Source organism: Crotalus tigris, unplaced genomic scaffold (assembly GCF_016545835.1).
Source record: "Crotalus tigris isolate CLP2741 ecotype Arizona unplaced genomic scaffold, ASM1654583v1 scf7180000017899.1852299, whole genome shotgun sequence".
NCBI classification, from domain to species: domain Eukaryota; kingdom Metazoa; phylum Chordata; class Lepidosauria; order Squamata; family Viperidae; genus Crotalus; species Crotalus tigris.
In genome coordinates, this window is record NW_024096711.1 from 587012 (window position 1) to 601044 (window position 14033).

The 14033-nt window shown below is 41.5% G+C and overlaps 1 protein-coding gene across 4 annotated transcripts; it reads right to left on the reverse strand.

The window, feature by feature from the left end:
• Window positions 1-242: 242 nt before the first annotated feature.
• LOC120308311 (membrane-spanning 4-domains subfamily A member 8-like) lies at window positions 243-13215 on the reverse strand. Of its 4 annotated transcripts, none has more exons than XM_039344215.1 (7): window positions 13007-13215; window positions 10858-11105; window positions 9543-9671; window positions 9301-9357; window positions 7827-7946; window positions 5070-5195; window positions 243-915 (listed from the first exon to the last, which is right to left on the reverse strand). In XM_039344215.1, the coding sequence occupies exons 2-7, from the start codon at window positions 11071-11073 to the stop codon at window positions 802-804; spliced, it is 762 nt and encodes a 253-aa protein (XP_039200149.1). In that variant the 5' UTR covers window positions 11074-11105; window positions 13007-13215; the 3' UTR covers window positions 243-801. The 4 variants fall into 4 exon arrangements, with proteins under 4 accessions (XP_039200149.1, XP_039200148.1, XP_039200151.1 ...); XM_039344214.1 differs by lacking the exon at window positions 13007-13215 and adding an exon at window positions 12704-12828; XM_039344217.1 differs by lacking the exon at window positions 13007-13215 and adding an exon at window positions 12357-12492.
• Between the last annotated feature and the right edge of the window lie 818 nt (window positions 13216-14033).

Consider the following 14033-nt stretch of genomic DNA (forward strand, 5'->3'; position numbering starts at 1 on the left):
AGTGTCAAACCAGACAGTTAGAGAGGTACAAATGACAGACTCAATGTTCTTTGAACAGTCTGAGCTTTCTGAGTTGGAACAAGAAGGACATTCTTTGTTGTGCTTTTTTGATAACATTTTTATTTATTTATTTATTTATGAGACTTATATACCGCTTTAAGTGCAAGCACTCTCTAAGCGGTGTACACCAGTAAGCAATGTATATATATATTTACATTGCCCCCAACAATCTGGGTCCTCATTTTACCTACCCCGGAAGGATGGAAGGCTGAGTCAACCTTGAGCCGGTGAGATTTGAACCGCTGACCTGCTGAACACAGTCAGCTAAAGTGGCCTGCAGTACTGCACTCTAACTGCTGCGCCACCTTGATGTTAGGAGTCCATTTTAAGTCCTCAGGTATTATAGAAACTAGAAACTTGAAGGTCTCTACTGTTGATATTGTGTTGTCTAGTATTGTAAGAGATGATAGGAGGGCTTCTCCTAAAATCTACTATAATTTCTAGTTTTGAATATGTACAGTTCAAGACTATTCTGACCACATACAAGGCTAGTTGTTCAACTTTCCATCTATATGCAGATTTGTCAAAGAAAAGAATAAGAGCACAAATTCTTGCTTCTAGGGAACTGTTATAATTATTAGCAAAATAGAAGAACTTTTAAAACTTGCCACCATTTAATTTGGTGTTTAAAGGTTGTAATTGAAAAATAAATAAAGCTGGAGGAAAAAACAAAGTAATCCATTGCTTCTCCTGCAACCTCTGTTGCAACACTTCTCATATTTCCTTCCTGGGGTTCTTGTTTTACTGAGATTGGGTAATCATGTTCTCGTAAGTTGGTGGAGGAGGAGGAGGATTTGGTTCAGCTGTGCCTGCTCCATCTCCAATGACTTGGTAAGGCACAAAATGCATAGTTTGCTGTAACAGAAAAGAATAGTCAATATTCAGGGAGGCACCTCTTACTCTGGGTAGGAGAAATAGATTCTCCAGTTGTGTGTTGTTAACTATGATGCTGGGAGTCTCATCAACAGGCTGAAATCCTTGATAGCTCAAAGTCCTGATAGAGAATTCTTTAAAACTATAAATTAACATGCAAATGATTTAGGGCCAGAGCATTTAAGTGATTTTTCCTGATTGAATCTGCCAGCCTTATCCACACATTCAGAGACTCTGCTCAGGATCTCCCACCTACCAAGAGGCATGACAGGAAGACACACACACCTGCCCCCACCCCAGTGAGTATTTTATTTATGTAACCCTAACCCTTCTGAAATAATGATGATGATGTTGGAAGGGACCTTGGAGGTCATCTAGTCCACCCCCCTGCTCAGGCAGGAAACCCTACACCATTTCGGACAAATGGCTGTCCAGTCTCTTCTTAAAAACTTCCAGTGTTGGAGCATTTACTGCTTCTGGAGGCAGGCTGATCCACTGGTTAATTGTTCTAACTGTCAGGAAGTTTCTCCTTAGTTCTAGGTTGCTTCTCTCCTTGATTATTTTCTACCCATTGCTTCTTGTCTTGCCTTCAGGTGTTCTGGAGAATAGCTTGACTCCCTCTTCTTTGTGGCAGCCCCTGAGATATTGGAACACTATCATGTCCCCCCTTGTCCTTCTCTTCGTTAAACTTGACTTACCCAATTCCAGCAACTGTTCCGTATATGTTTTAGCTCCAGTCCCCTAATCATCTTTATTGTTCTTCTCTGTACTCTTTCTAGAGTCTCAACATCTTTTTTACATCGTGGTGACCAAAACTGGATGCAGTATTCCAAGTGTGGCCTTACCAAGGCATTGTAAAGTGGTATTAATATTTCACGTGATCTTGATTCTATCCCTCTGTTAATGCAGCCTAGCACTGTGTTGGCTTTTTTGGCAACTGCAGCACACTGCTCACTCATATTTAAGTGATTGTCCACTAGGACTCCAAGATCCCTCTCACAGTTGCTACTATTGAGCAAGGTACCCCCTATACTATACCTGTACATTTGGTTTTTCTTGCCTAAATGTAGAACCTTACTTTTTTCACCACTGAATTTCATTTTGTTAGATAGCGCCCAGTGTTCAAGTTTGTCCAGATCCTCCTGTATCTTAATCCTGTGTTGGCTATTCCTGCCAGCTTGGTGTTGTCTGCAAATTTGATAGGTTCCCCATCTATCCCCTCGTCCAAATTGTTGATGAAGATGTTGAAGAGCACTGGGCCTAGAACAGAGCCCTGGGGCACCCCACTTTACATTTCCCCCCATGTAGATGCAGTTCCATTGAGGACCGGTCAGCCAGCTACGGATCCATCTGTCTAACCCACATTTTTCTATCTTATCAAGTAGTAGGTTATGATCTACTTTATCAAATGCCTTACTGAAGTCCAAGTAAATTACATCCACAGCATTCCTCTGATCCACTAATTTTGTCACTTGGACAAAGAATGCAATAAGATTTGTCTGGCATGATCTGTTTTTCACAAAACCACATTGGCTTTTAGTAATGACTTTGTTTGCCTCTAGGTGTTCACTAATTCATTGTTTGATTATCTTTTCCAAAATCTTCCCAGTTACTGAGGTCGGGCTAATAGGTCTGTAATTTCCTGGATCCACTTTTTTTCCTTTTTTGAAGTTGAGAACTACATCAGCTCTTTTCCAGTCCTCTGGTAGTTCCCCAGCACTCCAGGATCTTTGAAAAATATAGTTCAGTGGTTCTGAGATCACATCTGCCAGTTCCTTGAGAACCTTGGCGTGTAATCCATCTGGTCCTGGTGATTTGAACTCGTGTAGGCTGGACAGGTGCTCACTTACCATTTTCTTTGCCTTTCTTAACTTGTGTTTCTATTCTGTTTTTATGGCACTATTTTTGATAGGTTGGTCTGTTTTTTCCCTTTGTGTAAAGACAGATGCAAAAAACGGGTTAAATAGTTTTGTCACCTTCTTGCCACTTTCCCTCACTAATGGACCAATCATTTCTTAATTTTTTTCTTGTTTTTTACATGTTGAAACTTTGTTGTTTTTGACTCTGGTCGCAAGCCTTAGTTCATTTTGAGCCTTAGCTTTCCTCCCTTCATCTTTGCAGGCTCGGGCTATTTCCTAATATTCTGCCTTAGTTATGTGTCCCCCTCTCCACTTTTTATACTTGTCCTTTTTGTCTTTCAATTTATCAGAGAGTTCTTTATGCAGCCATGCTGGTTTCTTTTGAGACCTGTTATTTTTCTTCTTTGTTGCTATTGTGCTAGACTGGGCTTTTATTATCTCACTTTTCAAAATTTCCCAAGCTTCTTGAGTTGTTTTCCCCTTGAGGATTCTCATCCATTGAATCCTTCCCAAGCCCTAAGTTTACTGAAATTAGCTCTCTTATTAAAGTCCAAGATTCTAGTTTGACTGTGTTCTATTGCTTGTGCTTTCAGAATGTTGAATTCCAATATTGCATGAACACTTCCTCCCAAATTTCCGGTGGCTTCAACACCTTCTATCATTTCATCTCTGTTAGTGAGAATTAGATCCAATATGGCTAATCCCCTAGTTCTCTTCTCTACTTTTTGGGTGACACAGTTGTCTGAAAGGTTTGTCAGGAATCTGTTTTTTGATCTTCCGCTTGGTGCAGAGTTTGTCTCTCAGTTGATGTCAGGGTAATTAAAGTCCCCATTACTATTGTGATGTAGGCAATGTCATTTCCCCACCCCTTTTATATCGACCCAAATGCATTCTAGACAGTTTTCCTCATTATTGTGCTCTATTTCTGTACAGATGTAGTTATTTCTTATATAGAGAGCAACTCCACCTCCTCTTTTATTTAGTCTGTTTCTTTTAAATAATTTAAATCCCTCTAGTTGTGTGTTCCATTTGTGGGTTTCATAAGGATAGTGCTAACTGGGATAGTCCTCTGGACAGTGGTAAGAGAAGTAAACTGGCTTCTCCTGAGGACCTTTGGGGGACTGATTTTATTTTGTGCATTAGTTTTTATTGCAGTTATATATTGCTTATATTTTCTGTTTCTGAATTCATATGGTTACTCTGTTGTTGTAAACCTCCTAGGGTCCAACTTAATTGAGGAGCATATAATAAATAAATAATATTTTCATGATTTATTCAGAAAAGACATCAGGTTATTAACTTATTTTAAGAATTTAAAGACCTGAAGAAGATGCATTTCCCTCCAGGGAAATTTTGTTTGGTTTCTGAAATGGCTTCAACTGACAGTTGTTCTGAATGGATACAGGTGCTGATAAAGGAGAATATTTATAGTTCAGGGTTGAAATGAGGAGACCTTGATGGTCTCTAAGCTTGGTTGTTTTTTTTTTTGCAGACGTTTTACTATAATAAACCTGCACTGATGATGTTACCTTGTTTGAGTAATGAAACATCTGCTAGAAAGCAACCAAGCTAGAGAGCACCAAGGCCTCCAAGACAGGCATCTCTGCATGCTGATTTAGCTGCTTACAATATTTTTAGAGTTCTTCTGTTTTGTCAGGTCCAACCATATTCACCCCTTTCAGTCTTTGTTCTCTCCCATTTTCTCCCTCTCAAATTAATCTGAAGCATTTCTGAAAGGTTGAGTGTATATTAGTTTTTGATACAAAAGGAAGCCAATTGTCGCTTCTGCCAAACAAGGGACAGACATGGCTTTTTGACCCACCACAGAACTTGCCAATGCAGAATGTAGGTACTTGGTTGGTAATTCAGTTGTTTTCAAATGTTTTTTTTCAAAAGCCTTTTTTCAAAGGCCTCTATTAGAATCCCTTTATTACCACATTAATATCTGGAGATCTTAAGTAGCAAATGGTAGTCATGTATTCAGCTGTTGGTCTGAGATTTTAAAATAATGTTATTTTTTAAAAAACGAAATAGACCTAATTTTTTTTCAAAAAATGATAGCATTGTGAGAAAATGTGATCAAGTAACAGATGCTTTAAAATAAATAAATGCAGTCACACTACTAAAGTAAATATATACATTTAGAACGGAGCCCACTTAAATGAGGACATGAACTTCTGCATCATGAATTAAAAAGAGAGAACACAAATTGTGTTGCATTCATGACATTCCCTCTCTAGCAAAACTGAAGCTATTATCAAGCTATCATATATTTACCTGGGCATTAGAACAGCAAGTTGCCTGGCACCCAAAGTGTGCAAGTGAAACAGCGATGCAAAATTCCAGCAGGCTGAACAAGAGTAGCAGACTGGAGAAGCCATAACTGACATTCTTTACAGTAATCTATAAACATGTGGAAAGATAGTTGTAATCTGCTGAGAAATTAATGTAGTGGAATGTATTTTGTTTTATTTAATGTGCTGCACCATAAAAAGGGACTCCCAGCTGCTTCCTGGGGAAAGACTGAGAGGAACAATTGTACTGGGAAAAACAGAGGCTGCGTACAGGTAACCCTCGACTTACAACCACAATTGGGACCAGAATTTCCATTGTTAAGCAAGGCAGTTGTTAAGTGAGTCATGCATAATTTGACCTTTCTTGACACTGTTGTTAAGGAAATTGCTACGGTTAAGGGAATCCTATGGTTGTTAAGTGACTCCAGCTTCCCCATCCCATCGTCTTTGCTGGCTGGAAAAGTTGCAGAGGGGATGCTGCAAGTGTCCTAAATACATTGCTAGTAGCCAAGCCCCCAGGTTTTAACCATGTGACTGTAAAGATGCTACAATGGCCATACATGCAAGAAGTGGTCATAGCTTTGAGTGCCACTGAAGCTTTGAATGGTCGCTAAATGAATAGTCATAAATTGAAGACTGTATAGCCTGTGTGATATGAGAAAACCACATTAGAGAAATGTAGCACCTCTTACGTTTTGCAGCATTCTGAAGGGAAATTCCAGATAATACTGAGAATCAAAGGAGGATCAATCATATTTCAGATCCACACATCAAGTTAAATCATTGCATAGTAGCACGTATTTCACCTGAGCCTTGTTTCTCCTTTATGCACCACAAAAAGCTGCTCATGTAGGGTGAAGCAAAGAAGAAGAATCCAATGCTCAGTCTAAATCATTAGTTTTACTGATACCGAAATTCTCAGCTCTCCTAACCAAATCGGCTGAAGGACATTGTTCAAGGTGGTAGTAGTGTTAGCAGGCCAGATTGGAGCCTTTGTAATAATGTGGAATTTGGAGGCCTCGGGTCAGACCACGGTAAGGACATCCCATAATAATGTCAAAGGTTCCCTCCCAGTTGTAAAGGCCATAATATGATGTACATTACTTTTATCATTCTTATTCTTATGTTCTAAGGGTATTTAAGCTGTAATCTTTCTTAGTTCTAGGCTCTTTGGCATTCTGCTGGCCAAGTGACAGTGATCACTCTAGCTTTGTATGTCAGTGAAAGATGCTCTGTTTTATCTTCAGTCCCTCTGCTTCCTTATTTAAAGGGACATGTTCCCCAGAACAAGGTATTCAGGTTATGATGACTCAAACACAGTTGAACACTTTGGGTGCATGTTCTCCTGAATTACACCAAGAGTCACAAGGGACTGAACTGAAAGCAGTTAAGGCAGAGGCTGGTTAGTCCAAAGAGAAAAGGCCACAGGCCTCCCCATTGTCCTAACATATCTAGTCTTGATCACCTGACTTTATCTCCAAGATAATGGGTGAAGGGAAATAGATTTTATACACCTTGAGGCTGTTGTTGGATGGGGTCAGAATAAGAGGAGAGGAAAAGACTAGTTTTATACCAGTACAGCTAATGATGACTTAAGGCTTGGAATCTTATTCATGGTCTGAGGATAAGGTAAAGGTAACCTCATGGTAAAATTGGGGAAATTGGCATTAACAGAGTATGGTTAAGGGCAGCCATGTGATTTAGATTCAGCCAGTCTAAGATATATTGTGTCCCTTCATCAATAAGGATGCAGCTACTATATATCTATTTACTTTAGCCAACTTCTTTCCAATTATCTGTCAGGTTGAAAAGGGGAAAAAACCCTGGATGTGATACTACTATGATTTAACACTCATAAGAAAGCACTTTACAAAATAGTAAAATATCAAGCCATTGATCCTGGGTATTGGCATGGTTCTAAATCAGTAGTTCTCAACCTTTTTAATGCCGCGACCCCCAACCGGTCGTAAGTTGAGGACTACTCAACCGGTTGTAAGTCAAGGACTACTCAACTGGTGCAGCACCATTTGCAGAATGGGACTTTTGGTGGGCTCAGCAGGGCAGAGATAGCCTGGACAATTCCTATTGGCTTTTGAAAGCCAATAGAATTAGACTCTATTCAAGAGAGTCTATTCTATTGGCTTTCAAAAGCCAATAGAATATAAGGGAGTAGCACAGCTAAGGAAAAGGGGGAAAAAATGGCGGACTGCGTTGTTTGGCGACCCCCGTGAAATGGTCGTTCGACCCCAAATGGGGTCCCGACCCACAGGTTGAGAACCACTGTTCTAAATTGTCTACAGAACTTACCTAATTTTCAGTTTTCTAAAACTCGTGTGGCAAATGCAAAGAAGTGATGAGGATGTGGGGATGGCAGGAAAATCTGGTATACATTTCAACATGTACAGCTGTATTCTGTTCTATATAGAATTTTCAAACAATCTAAGCCAACAACCATATCTATCCCCCTTCCCACCAAAAAAAAGAACCCAAAAAAACTGGAGAAGATGAAATCTACAAAGTCCTACACACTTTGGACAACCCGAAGATTGCTTGCCCTTATTTAACAAATATATAAATATATTTTAAAAATTCAAATAAAATAGCACTCATGTCTTTGGGACTTAGACCTATTCAAGGAAAGGTTTCAAACAAAACTCAAAAGGTATCCTAGGAACATACATAATCTCCTTCAGGATTCTGCACATGAAGCCAAAATGTATGACCAGATTGGTTTACTTACGATTATACTTGTAGTGTTATATAGAGAAGCACCGCTGAGGATCAGATCGCATATATAAAGCATGATACCAACTAATGCCATCATAGCACTTGTGATGTTCAATCCTACACTGGCTTGTACCTGAAACATCAATGCACCAGAAGGAGAGAAATTATAATTATGGTGTCAGCATAAGTCTTATTAAATACAAAGCATAAAAATAATTAGCCACAACTGTGGTAAAAACAGTGACAGAGAAATTCTATGAGACTGCTTAATGACAAATAACCAGTCAGTGGTGAAACCAGGCAACATCCACTAAAATCATAGGTATCAAACAGCAGCAGCAACAGGGTTTTCCATGGATTAGAGGCAAACGACACAATTCATTTGAAGGCTTTTCTAACATTGTCAAATTCTTTCTCTCTGTTTCTGGATGTCAGCCTCCACTGAAGGCCAGGTGGTTAACAGTGACAGGAAAACTGGTAAGGTTTATTCACCCAATAACATTCTGGTAAAGAAAGAAATCCCACACTGTTTATTCTAGGACAAAATGCACTCTAAGCGTTAAATGTTAATGTTAAGTGGTCTTCTAGCTATACAACATTACAGAGAGGCAACTAATGAGATGGGAATGGAGAAACCCTTGGAGTCATTTGTGAGAATTCTGAACATTCAAAAATTGCTCTGTTTTTAGTTCTCCTCTGTCAGGAATGTAGTATTTTTCTATCAAGATGGTCGTTTTTCTTCTCTTGAATCCACACTATGTTCCTTTACAAGACAAAAACATTTCTGTGTTGCCATGAACATTTTAAATCAAGGAGAAACAGGGGAGAAGAAAACAAGCTCTTTGCAGGAGGGCTACCATCAGCTCTCTCCTCTATTTGATTCCCAGGATGAGTCCCACACTTGTTCCATACTTTTACTCCTAATACACTGAGCTTTTTTCTAATGTTGCTTTCATGTAGGAATACTGCTGAAATAGGAACCTCTGTCAACATGGAGGAGGGAAAGGAGGAGGAGCTATGTTGGCGATCTGGTTCAAGATAGAGAATGCAGGAAGATATTTCTTTGCTCAGGACTAGCAGTAGCCACTAAGGAAGCTCTTGTAGAACAAGCACCCACGTCACGGTCATTGACTCTCTCAGGCTTCTCTCATTTTTGTCACGGTACTGACAGGACCTGCAGTGTTACAGGTTACACATCAGGAAGGGAACTTGGGAGGAAGCCCATCACAAAATGGGGACCAGGGGAGGCTCCAATTCTGGATGGTTGAACAGTCTCTACTGTTGACATAGAACTTTCAATGGAAGCAAAGTTTGGAAGCAAAAACTGATCAAAGAAGGAAGGTGATAGGACTTTTGTATTTTCTTTTCTTTCCCAAATGTTGATTTAAGCCTGAGCAGTACCTGAAGACAACAGACAATATAAAAGGACCCAAGTGCTTACAAAGAAACAGCATAAAATAAATTCAAATGCTATATAGCTTTCTCACCAAACCACGATTTGGACGGTTTGCAGCCACTACACATAGTGATCCAGAAGAAATGAACTATGGAAAAAGAAACAGAAGAAGATTGATTTTAGTCCACTGGAAATATCAACAGAAAAAAATATCAGATAAACCTGGCACCCATGAGAAGCCAAGGAGGCTCCATTGCAAACAGGACTTCTTTAGGTATCTGTTAGCCATTAACACCTTGGTACATGACTGAATAGAAATTTGCACATACTTACAATTATCCCTCCCCAAAAGGGGTAACCTCCAATTCCAGACAAGTTAAGGTAATACCGTTGAAAAGAAATGAGACAAAGCGAGACAGCCCCAAAACCAATGTGGATCAACCCAATCATGATTTGGATGGCCTACGGTAGGAAAACACACAACATAAGACAAATTCGTTCTCTGAATCAGAGAAAGACAAACATTCTAATTTGTTAGCACCCCAGGAGAGACATCACTTTCTATCCCTCTTTGAAAGGTCCTTGAAAGGGGTTGGGGCTTCTAAGCTTCCAGGGCAGGTGTTGACCCAAGACCTGGGTTCCTATGGTGAAAAATTCAAATGGGGGGGAAGGGACAGTTTGAGACACCATTGTCACTATGTACCTGACATTTAATGTAGATTTATGATATAGCTTATTTATTATTTATTTATGAGACTTATATACCGCTTTAAGTGCAAGCACTCTCTAAGCCAGTGGTTCTCAACCTTTCTAATGCCGTGACCCCATAATACAGTTCCCCATATTGTGGTGACCCCCAAGTGGGTGTGGCCACCAATAAGAGGGAGTAGAACAGCTAGGGAAAAGGGAAAAAATGGCAGACAGTGTGGTTTGGCGACCCCCGTGAAATGGTCGTTCGACCCCAAATGGGGTCCCGACCCACAGGTTGAGAACCACTGCTCTAAGCGGTGTACACTAGTAAGCAATGTATATATATATATGTTTACATTGCCCCCAACAATCTGGGTCCTCATTTTACCTACCCCGGAAGGATGGAAGGCTGAGTCAACCTTGAGCCGGTGAGATTTGAACCGCTGACCTGCTGAACACAGTCAGCTAAAGTGGCCTGCAGTACTGCACTCTAACTGCTGCGCCACCTTGGCTGTAGCTTGACCTACAGTGGAAATGCTCTTGCCAAGAAGAAGGTCTGTATGAATATCAAGATAGGCCGTTGAGAGAGGAACATCACTTCTCTCATTACAGACTCTTCTGCAAGTGGAACTTAAGCATGGTCATAAGCACAAAGCAACTTCAACCGGCTTGGGTTGTAGCCAATCTATGACCAAATTCTTAGGGAGAAATGTCCAACAGTTGCATTTCACAGAGAGAAGGGAGAAATTTTTTTTATAATTTTTTTTTATAAAAGATTCAGAATTTTTTTATAAAAACAGAAAAGAAACTACCAGGAAGAACAGAGGTTTCTGGAGTCTATTCCAAAACCAGAGAAAACCCAAGGCAAGTACAGGACTTCAAAATGGGGCTCTCAGCACTCTACAGAGCTCTAAAATCTTAATGGACTTCAAACAGGCACATAACAAAGCATGCGTACCCCAAGCACTTTGGCCTCAGCACTGAGGAATCTCTCCATAGGACCCTTTTGGAGGACTTGTTGAGGAGCACTGGTGGAAATTCCAAGTTGCTGAGCTCCATACTGAGGATATAGAATTGCTCCGGATGCCTGAAGAGCAACACCGGGCAATCCAGGGGCCGTTTGGATTACGTTTGGTCCATTAGAAGGGATGACAACTACGGTTCCACTGGCCATTTTTGCTGTAAGTATTGCTACAGCTCAGTTTCCTGCAAACAAACAAATGAGGAAAGTTAATGTCTTAGCACAGGGGTCCCCAACCCCAGGTCCATGGTCCGGCACCTGCCCACAGCATGCCAGAAACCAGTCCGTGCAAACAAGCAAAGCCCCGTCTGTGGGATGCAGGCAGTACATGAAACCACGCCCCCTCTGGTCTGCAGAAAAACCTCTCTCCACGGAACCTGAACCGGTCCCTGGTGCTCCAAAGGTTGGGGACCTCTGTCTTAGCATCAAGGAGGCAAAGCCTGGTCCTTGTCCTTAATCTCACATTATGAGACAACATTTGCCTGCATTAAAACTGCAGAAGATTGCCAGGCAGCTTCACAGAGCAGGGTACTAAACACATACAACTTTCTTAAGGATAAAAATCTTCCCTTTCCCCACCGTTCAGCCAGAACCAAAGAAGCCTCTTTGTTGAGAAGTGAAATATTTTCAAGGAAAAAAACAAAAATAATTCCAGTTGCCTTTTGAAAAGCACCTGGGGGACAACCATGACCTGGAGGATTGAGAATCTCCATAAATATCAGGGAGAAAAAGTTAATCAGAACATGATTATATTCCATTTTTCAATGCAAAAAAGCACCACCTCAGATCCACCCATTTGACAAAGGTTTTATTGTACTTGCCCTCTTCTCCTGTTACTGGCAAAATGGATTAAAGGTATCAAGCATGGATGATCGTGCTGATTGCCATCTTCCATCAAGTTCATACTCATTTGGATAGAACTGCTGCTTTACAGTAACTTACTACCGGGCCGTGGTCTTTGCGCAAGGGCTGCATGCGTGCGTGCGTGCGTGCCTGCCCGCCGCTCACGCAACCCAGTTCCCTACTCACCCACTAGCTGGGCCAACAATCTACAAAGGTTGTAAACCGCTGCTTTACAGAAACTTGTTTCCAACCTCTGCAGCTTGGAGACCCGGTTGGGAGGGGCGGGGAGAGAGAGAGGGGGAGGGAACCGGTCCAACTCCGAAAAGGCCATGGCCCGGGGGTTGGGGACGGCTGCTGCAAAGGATATAAGAGCAGGGATCTGTATCCCAGCTTTGCTTCACCGATATGTTGAAGCTTCTTTTCAGAACACAACTGGAGCATCAGCCTGGGTTTCCTAACAAAACTCCGGGCAACCTCAGAAAACAGTGAAGCGATAAAGTCCCAACTGCTATCGACACCTAATAACCCACCGGATTTTTAAAACCCTGACCCAATGGCCCGAATTAATCCCAGCAGTTAGGATTTGTACAGACCTTAAGACGAAGCTACGTCCTTCTTGAGCGGCATTAACTGGAAGTCAAAATTAATGGAACTCGACCCACCCACAAACTTTTGAACGGTGAACTTCAGATATTGAATCTTTGTAAATCTACAGGGCGCCTGTGTGCGTATTAGGCACTTCCATCATGGCAAGATTGATCGTAAACTTTTTCCTGTCCGCTAATTCTCCTCTTAAATGCTCCCGTCTAGAAGACCTGCAGTGACCGTGAGGCTGAGAAGACTGCGGGTGGATGGCTGAAGGGGAGAAGCGGCAGGCACAGGATGGTCCACACATTATTTCCATATTATTGTTTAAAAATAGTAATCAGAATCTACTCACGACAACCGCTCAAGACGAGATATACGGATGCACTAAGGAACACGTAAGTAACTACTTAAGGGAAACAAGTGGAGGGTGGGGTTCCGTCGCTTACTACGGTAAAAGGAGGGATTTACTCATAGCTTAGTCGAGGAGTCCTGAAAAAACTTCTTTTTCCTGCTTAACTGTTGCAACAAAGAAATGTTTATGGCCAGGAACCTTTTGCTTATTCAGAGACGAGAAGAAAATTATCCAAGTTTACAAGGTCCTGCTATTCCCAGGCTAAAACGAATCACTGAAATCAAACGCATCCCTCGAACTTACTTCCTCCCAAAGTAGCAAGTCCCACGCTTGAAGGAACTCGTTTTTAACCCCTCGGAGTCTTCTACAACCTTTCAAGGAATCGCCGAAAAAGAAAAACAAGAGGACGCGCGTCCTCCGAACCTCTAAGTAGACCTAGTGAGCGGAGAGGATTTTTTTTTTCCACAGGCGCTCTCTAACTTTCGGCTTGCTCTTTTTGGCCTTTGAACAGGCAAAGACGCAACGGCGTGAAGGGGAGGCTGGAGGGAGTCCTCCCAGCCCCCGACTGCGCTCCTTGCGGAACTCTCCCTGGGAACCTCCGAGGCCGCTGAAACATCTGGACTACCATATCGTTTGGCTACTAAGCAGATGCCAAAGGCAAATCACCTCCGTGCATTGGCAAAGTTAGCATATAGATTAATCTGTTATGGTTCCTTTTGCACTTATTTAAACTGAGCATTTGCTTTTGGGTTGACTACTCCCTAGTATATAGAGAAATTTCTCCATTGGAGAGTCCCCCATTCTTTCACACTGCATGTTACACTGGAGCGCCCTCTAGAGTCCTGATCCTCCTATTGGTAGTTTGTATTGGCTTGTGTGACGATGCATGTGGAGCAGGTGGCTTCAACGCTATAGTGTTTTGGAAAGGGAGACAGCTTCTGCGACCCCCCCCCCCTGAGCTATGCTATTCCCAGATTTCATCTTTTTAAAAAGCTGCTTGTCGTTATCTCTTCTAGATGCCAAGATAATTTCCCTATATTATGATATTGGCTTTTCAGTCTTTAGTTCAACTCCTAGCAGTTCATGTCAAGGGGAAATTAGACAGGTCCTGGGCAGGTCAGTTACCTGACACAATGGCAAGAAGAAACCCAAAATATTTTGGCTATTTCAAGAAAGCCAAGTATTCATGTAATGGTTCTCAGCCACTTATTCATACTGGTCAAGTCGAGAGGTGCTATTCGTATTGGCTTTCCAATAGAGACTCAAATCTATTGGCTTTCAAAAGCCAATAGAATAGGGAGTAGCACAGCTAAGGAAAAGGGGAAAAAAT

Bases quoted from the DNA above. Each gene is read 5' to 3' on its own strand.
- LOC120308311 (XM_039344215.1), bottom strand. From the start codon at position 11,073: ATGGCCAGTGGAACCGTAGTTGTCATCCCTTCTAATGGACCAAACGTA. The intron at 9,358-9,542 runs GTAAGTATGTGC...CTTTTTCCATAG, and splicing joins CCTTTTGGGGAGGGATAATT to TTCATTTCTTCTGGATCACT. The intron at 7,947-9,300 runs GTGAGAAAGCTA...TTGATGTTTCAG, and splicing joins ACCGTCCAAATCGTGGTTTG to GTACAAGCCAGTGTAGGATT.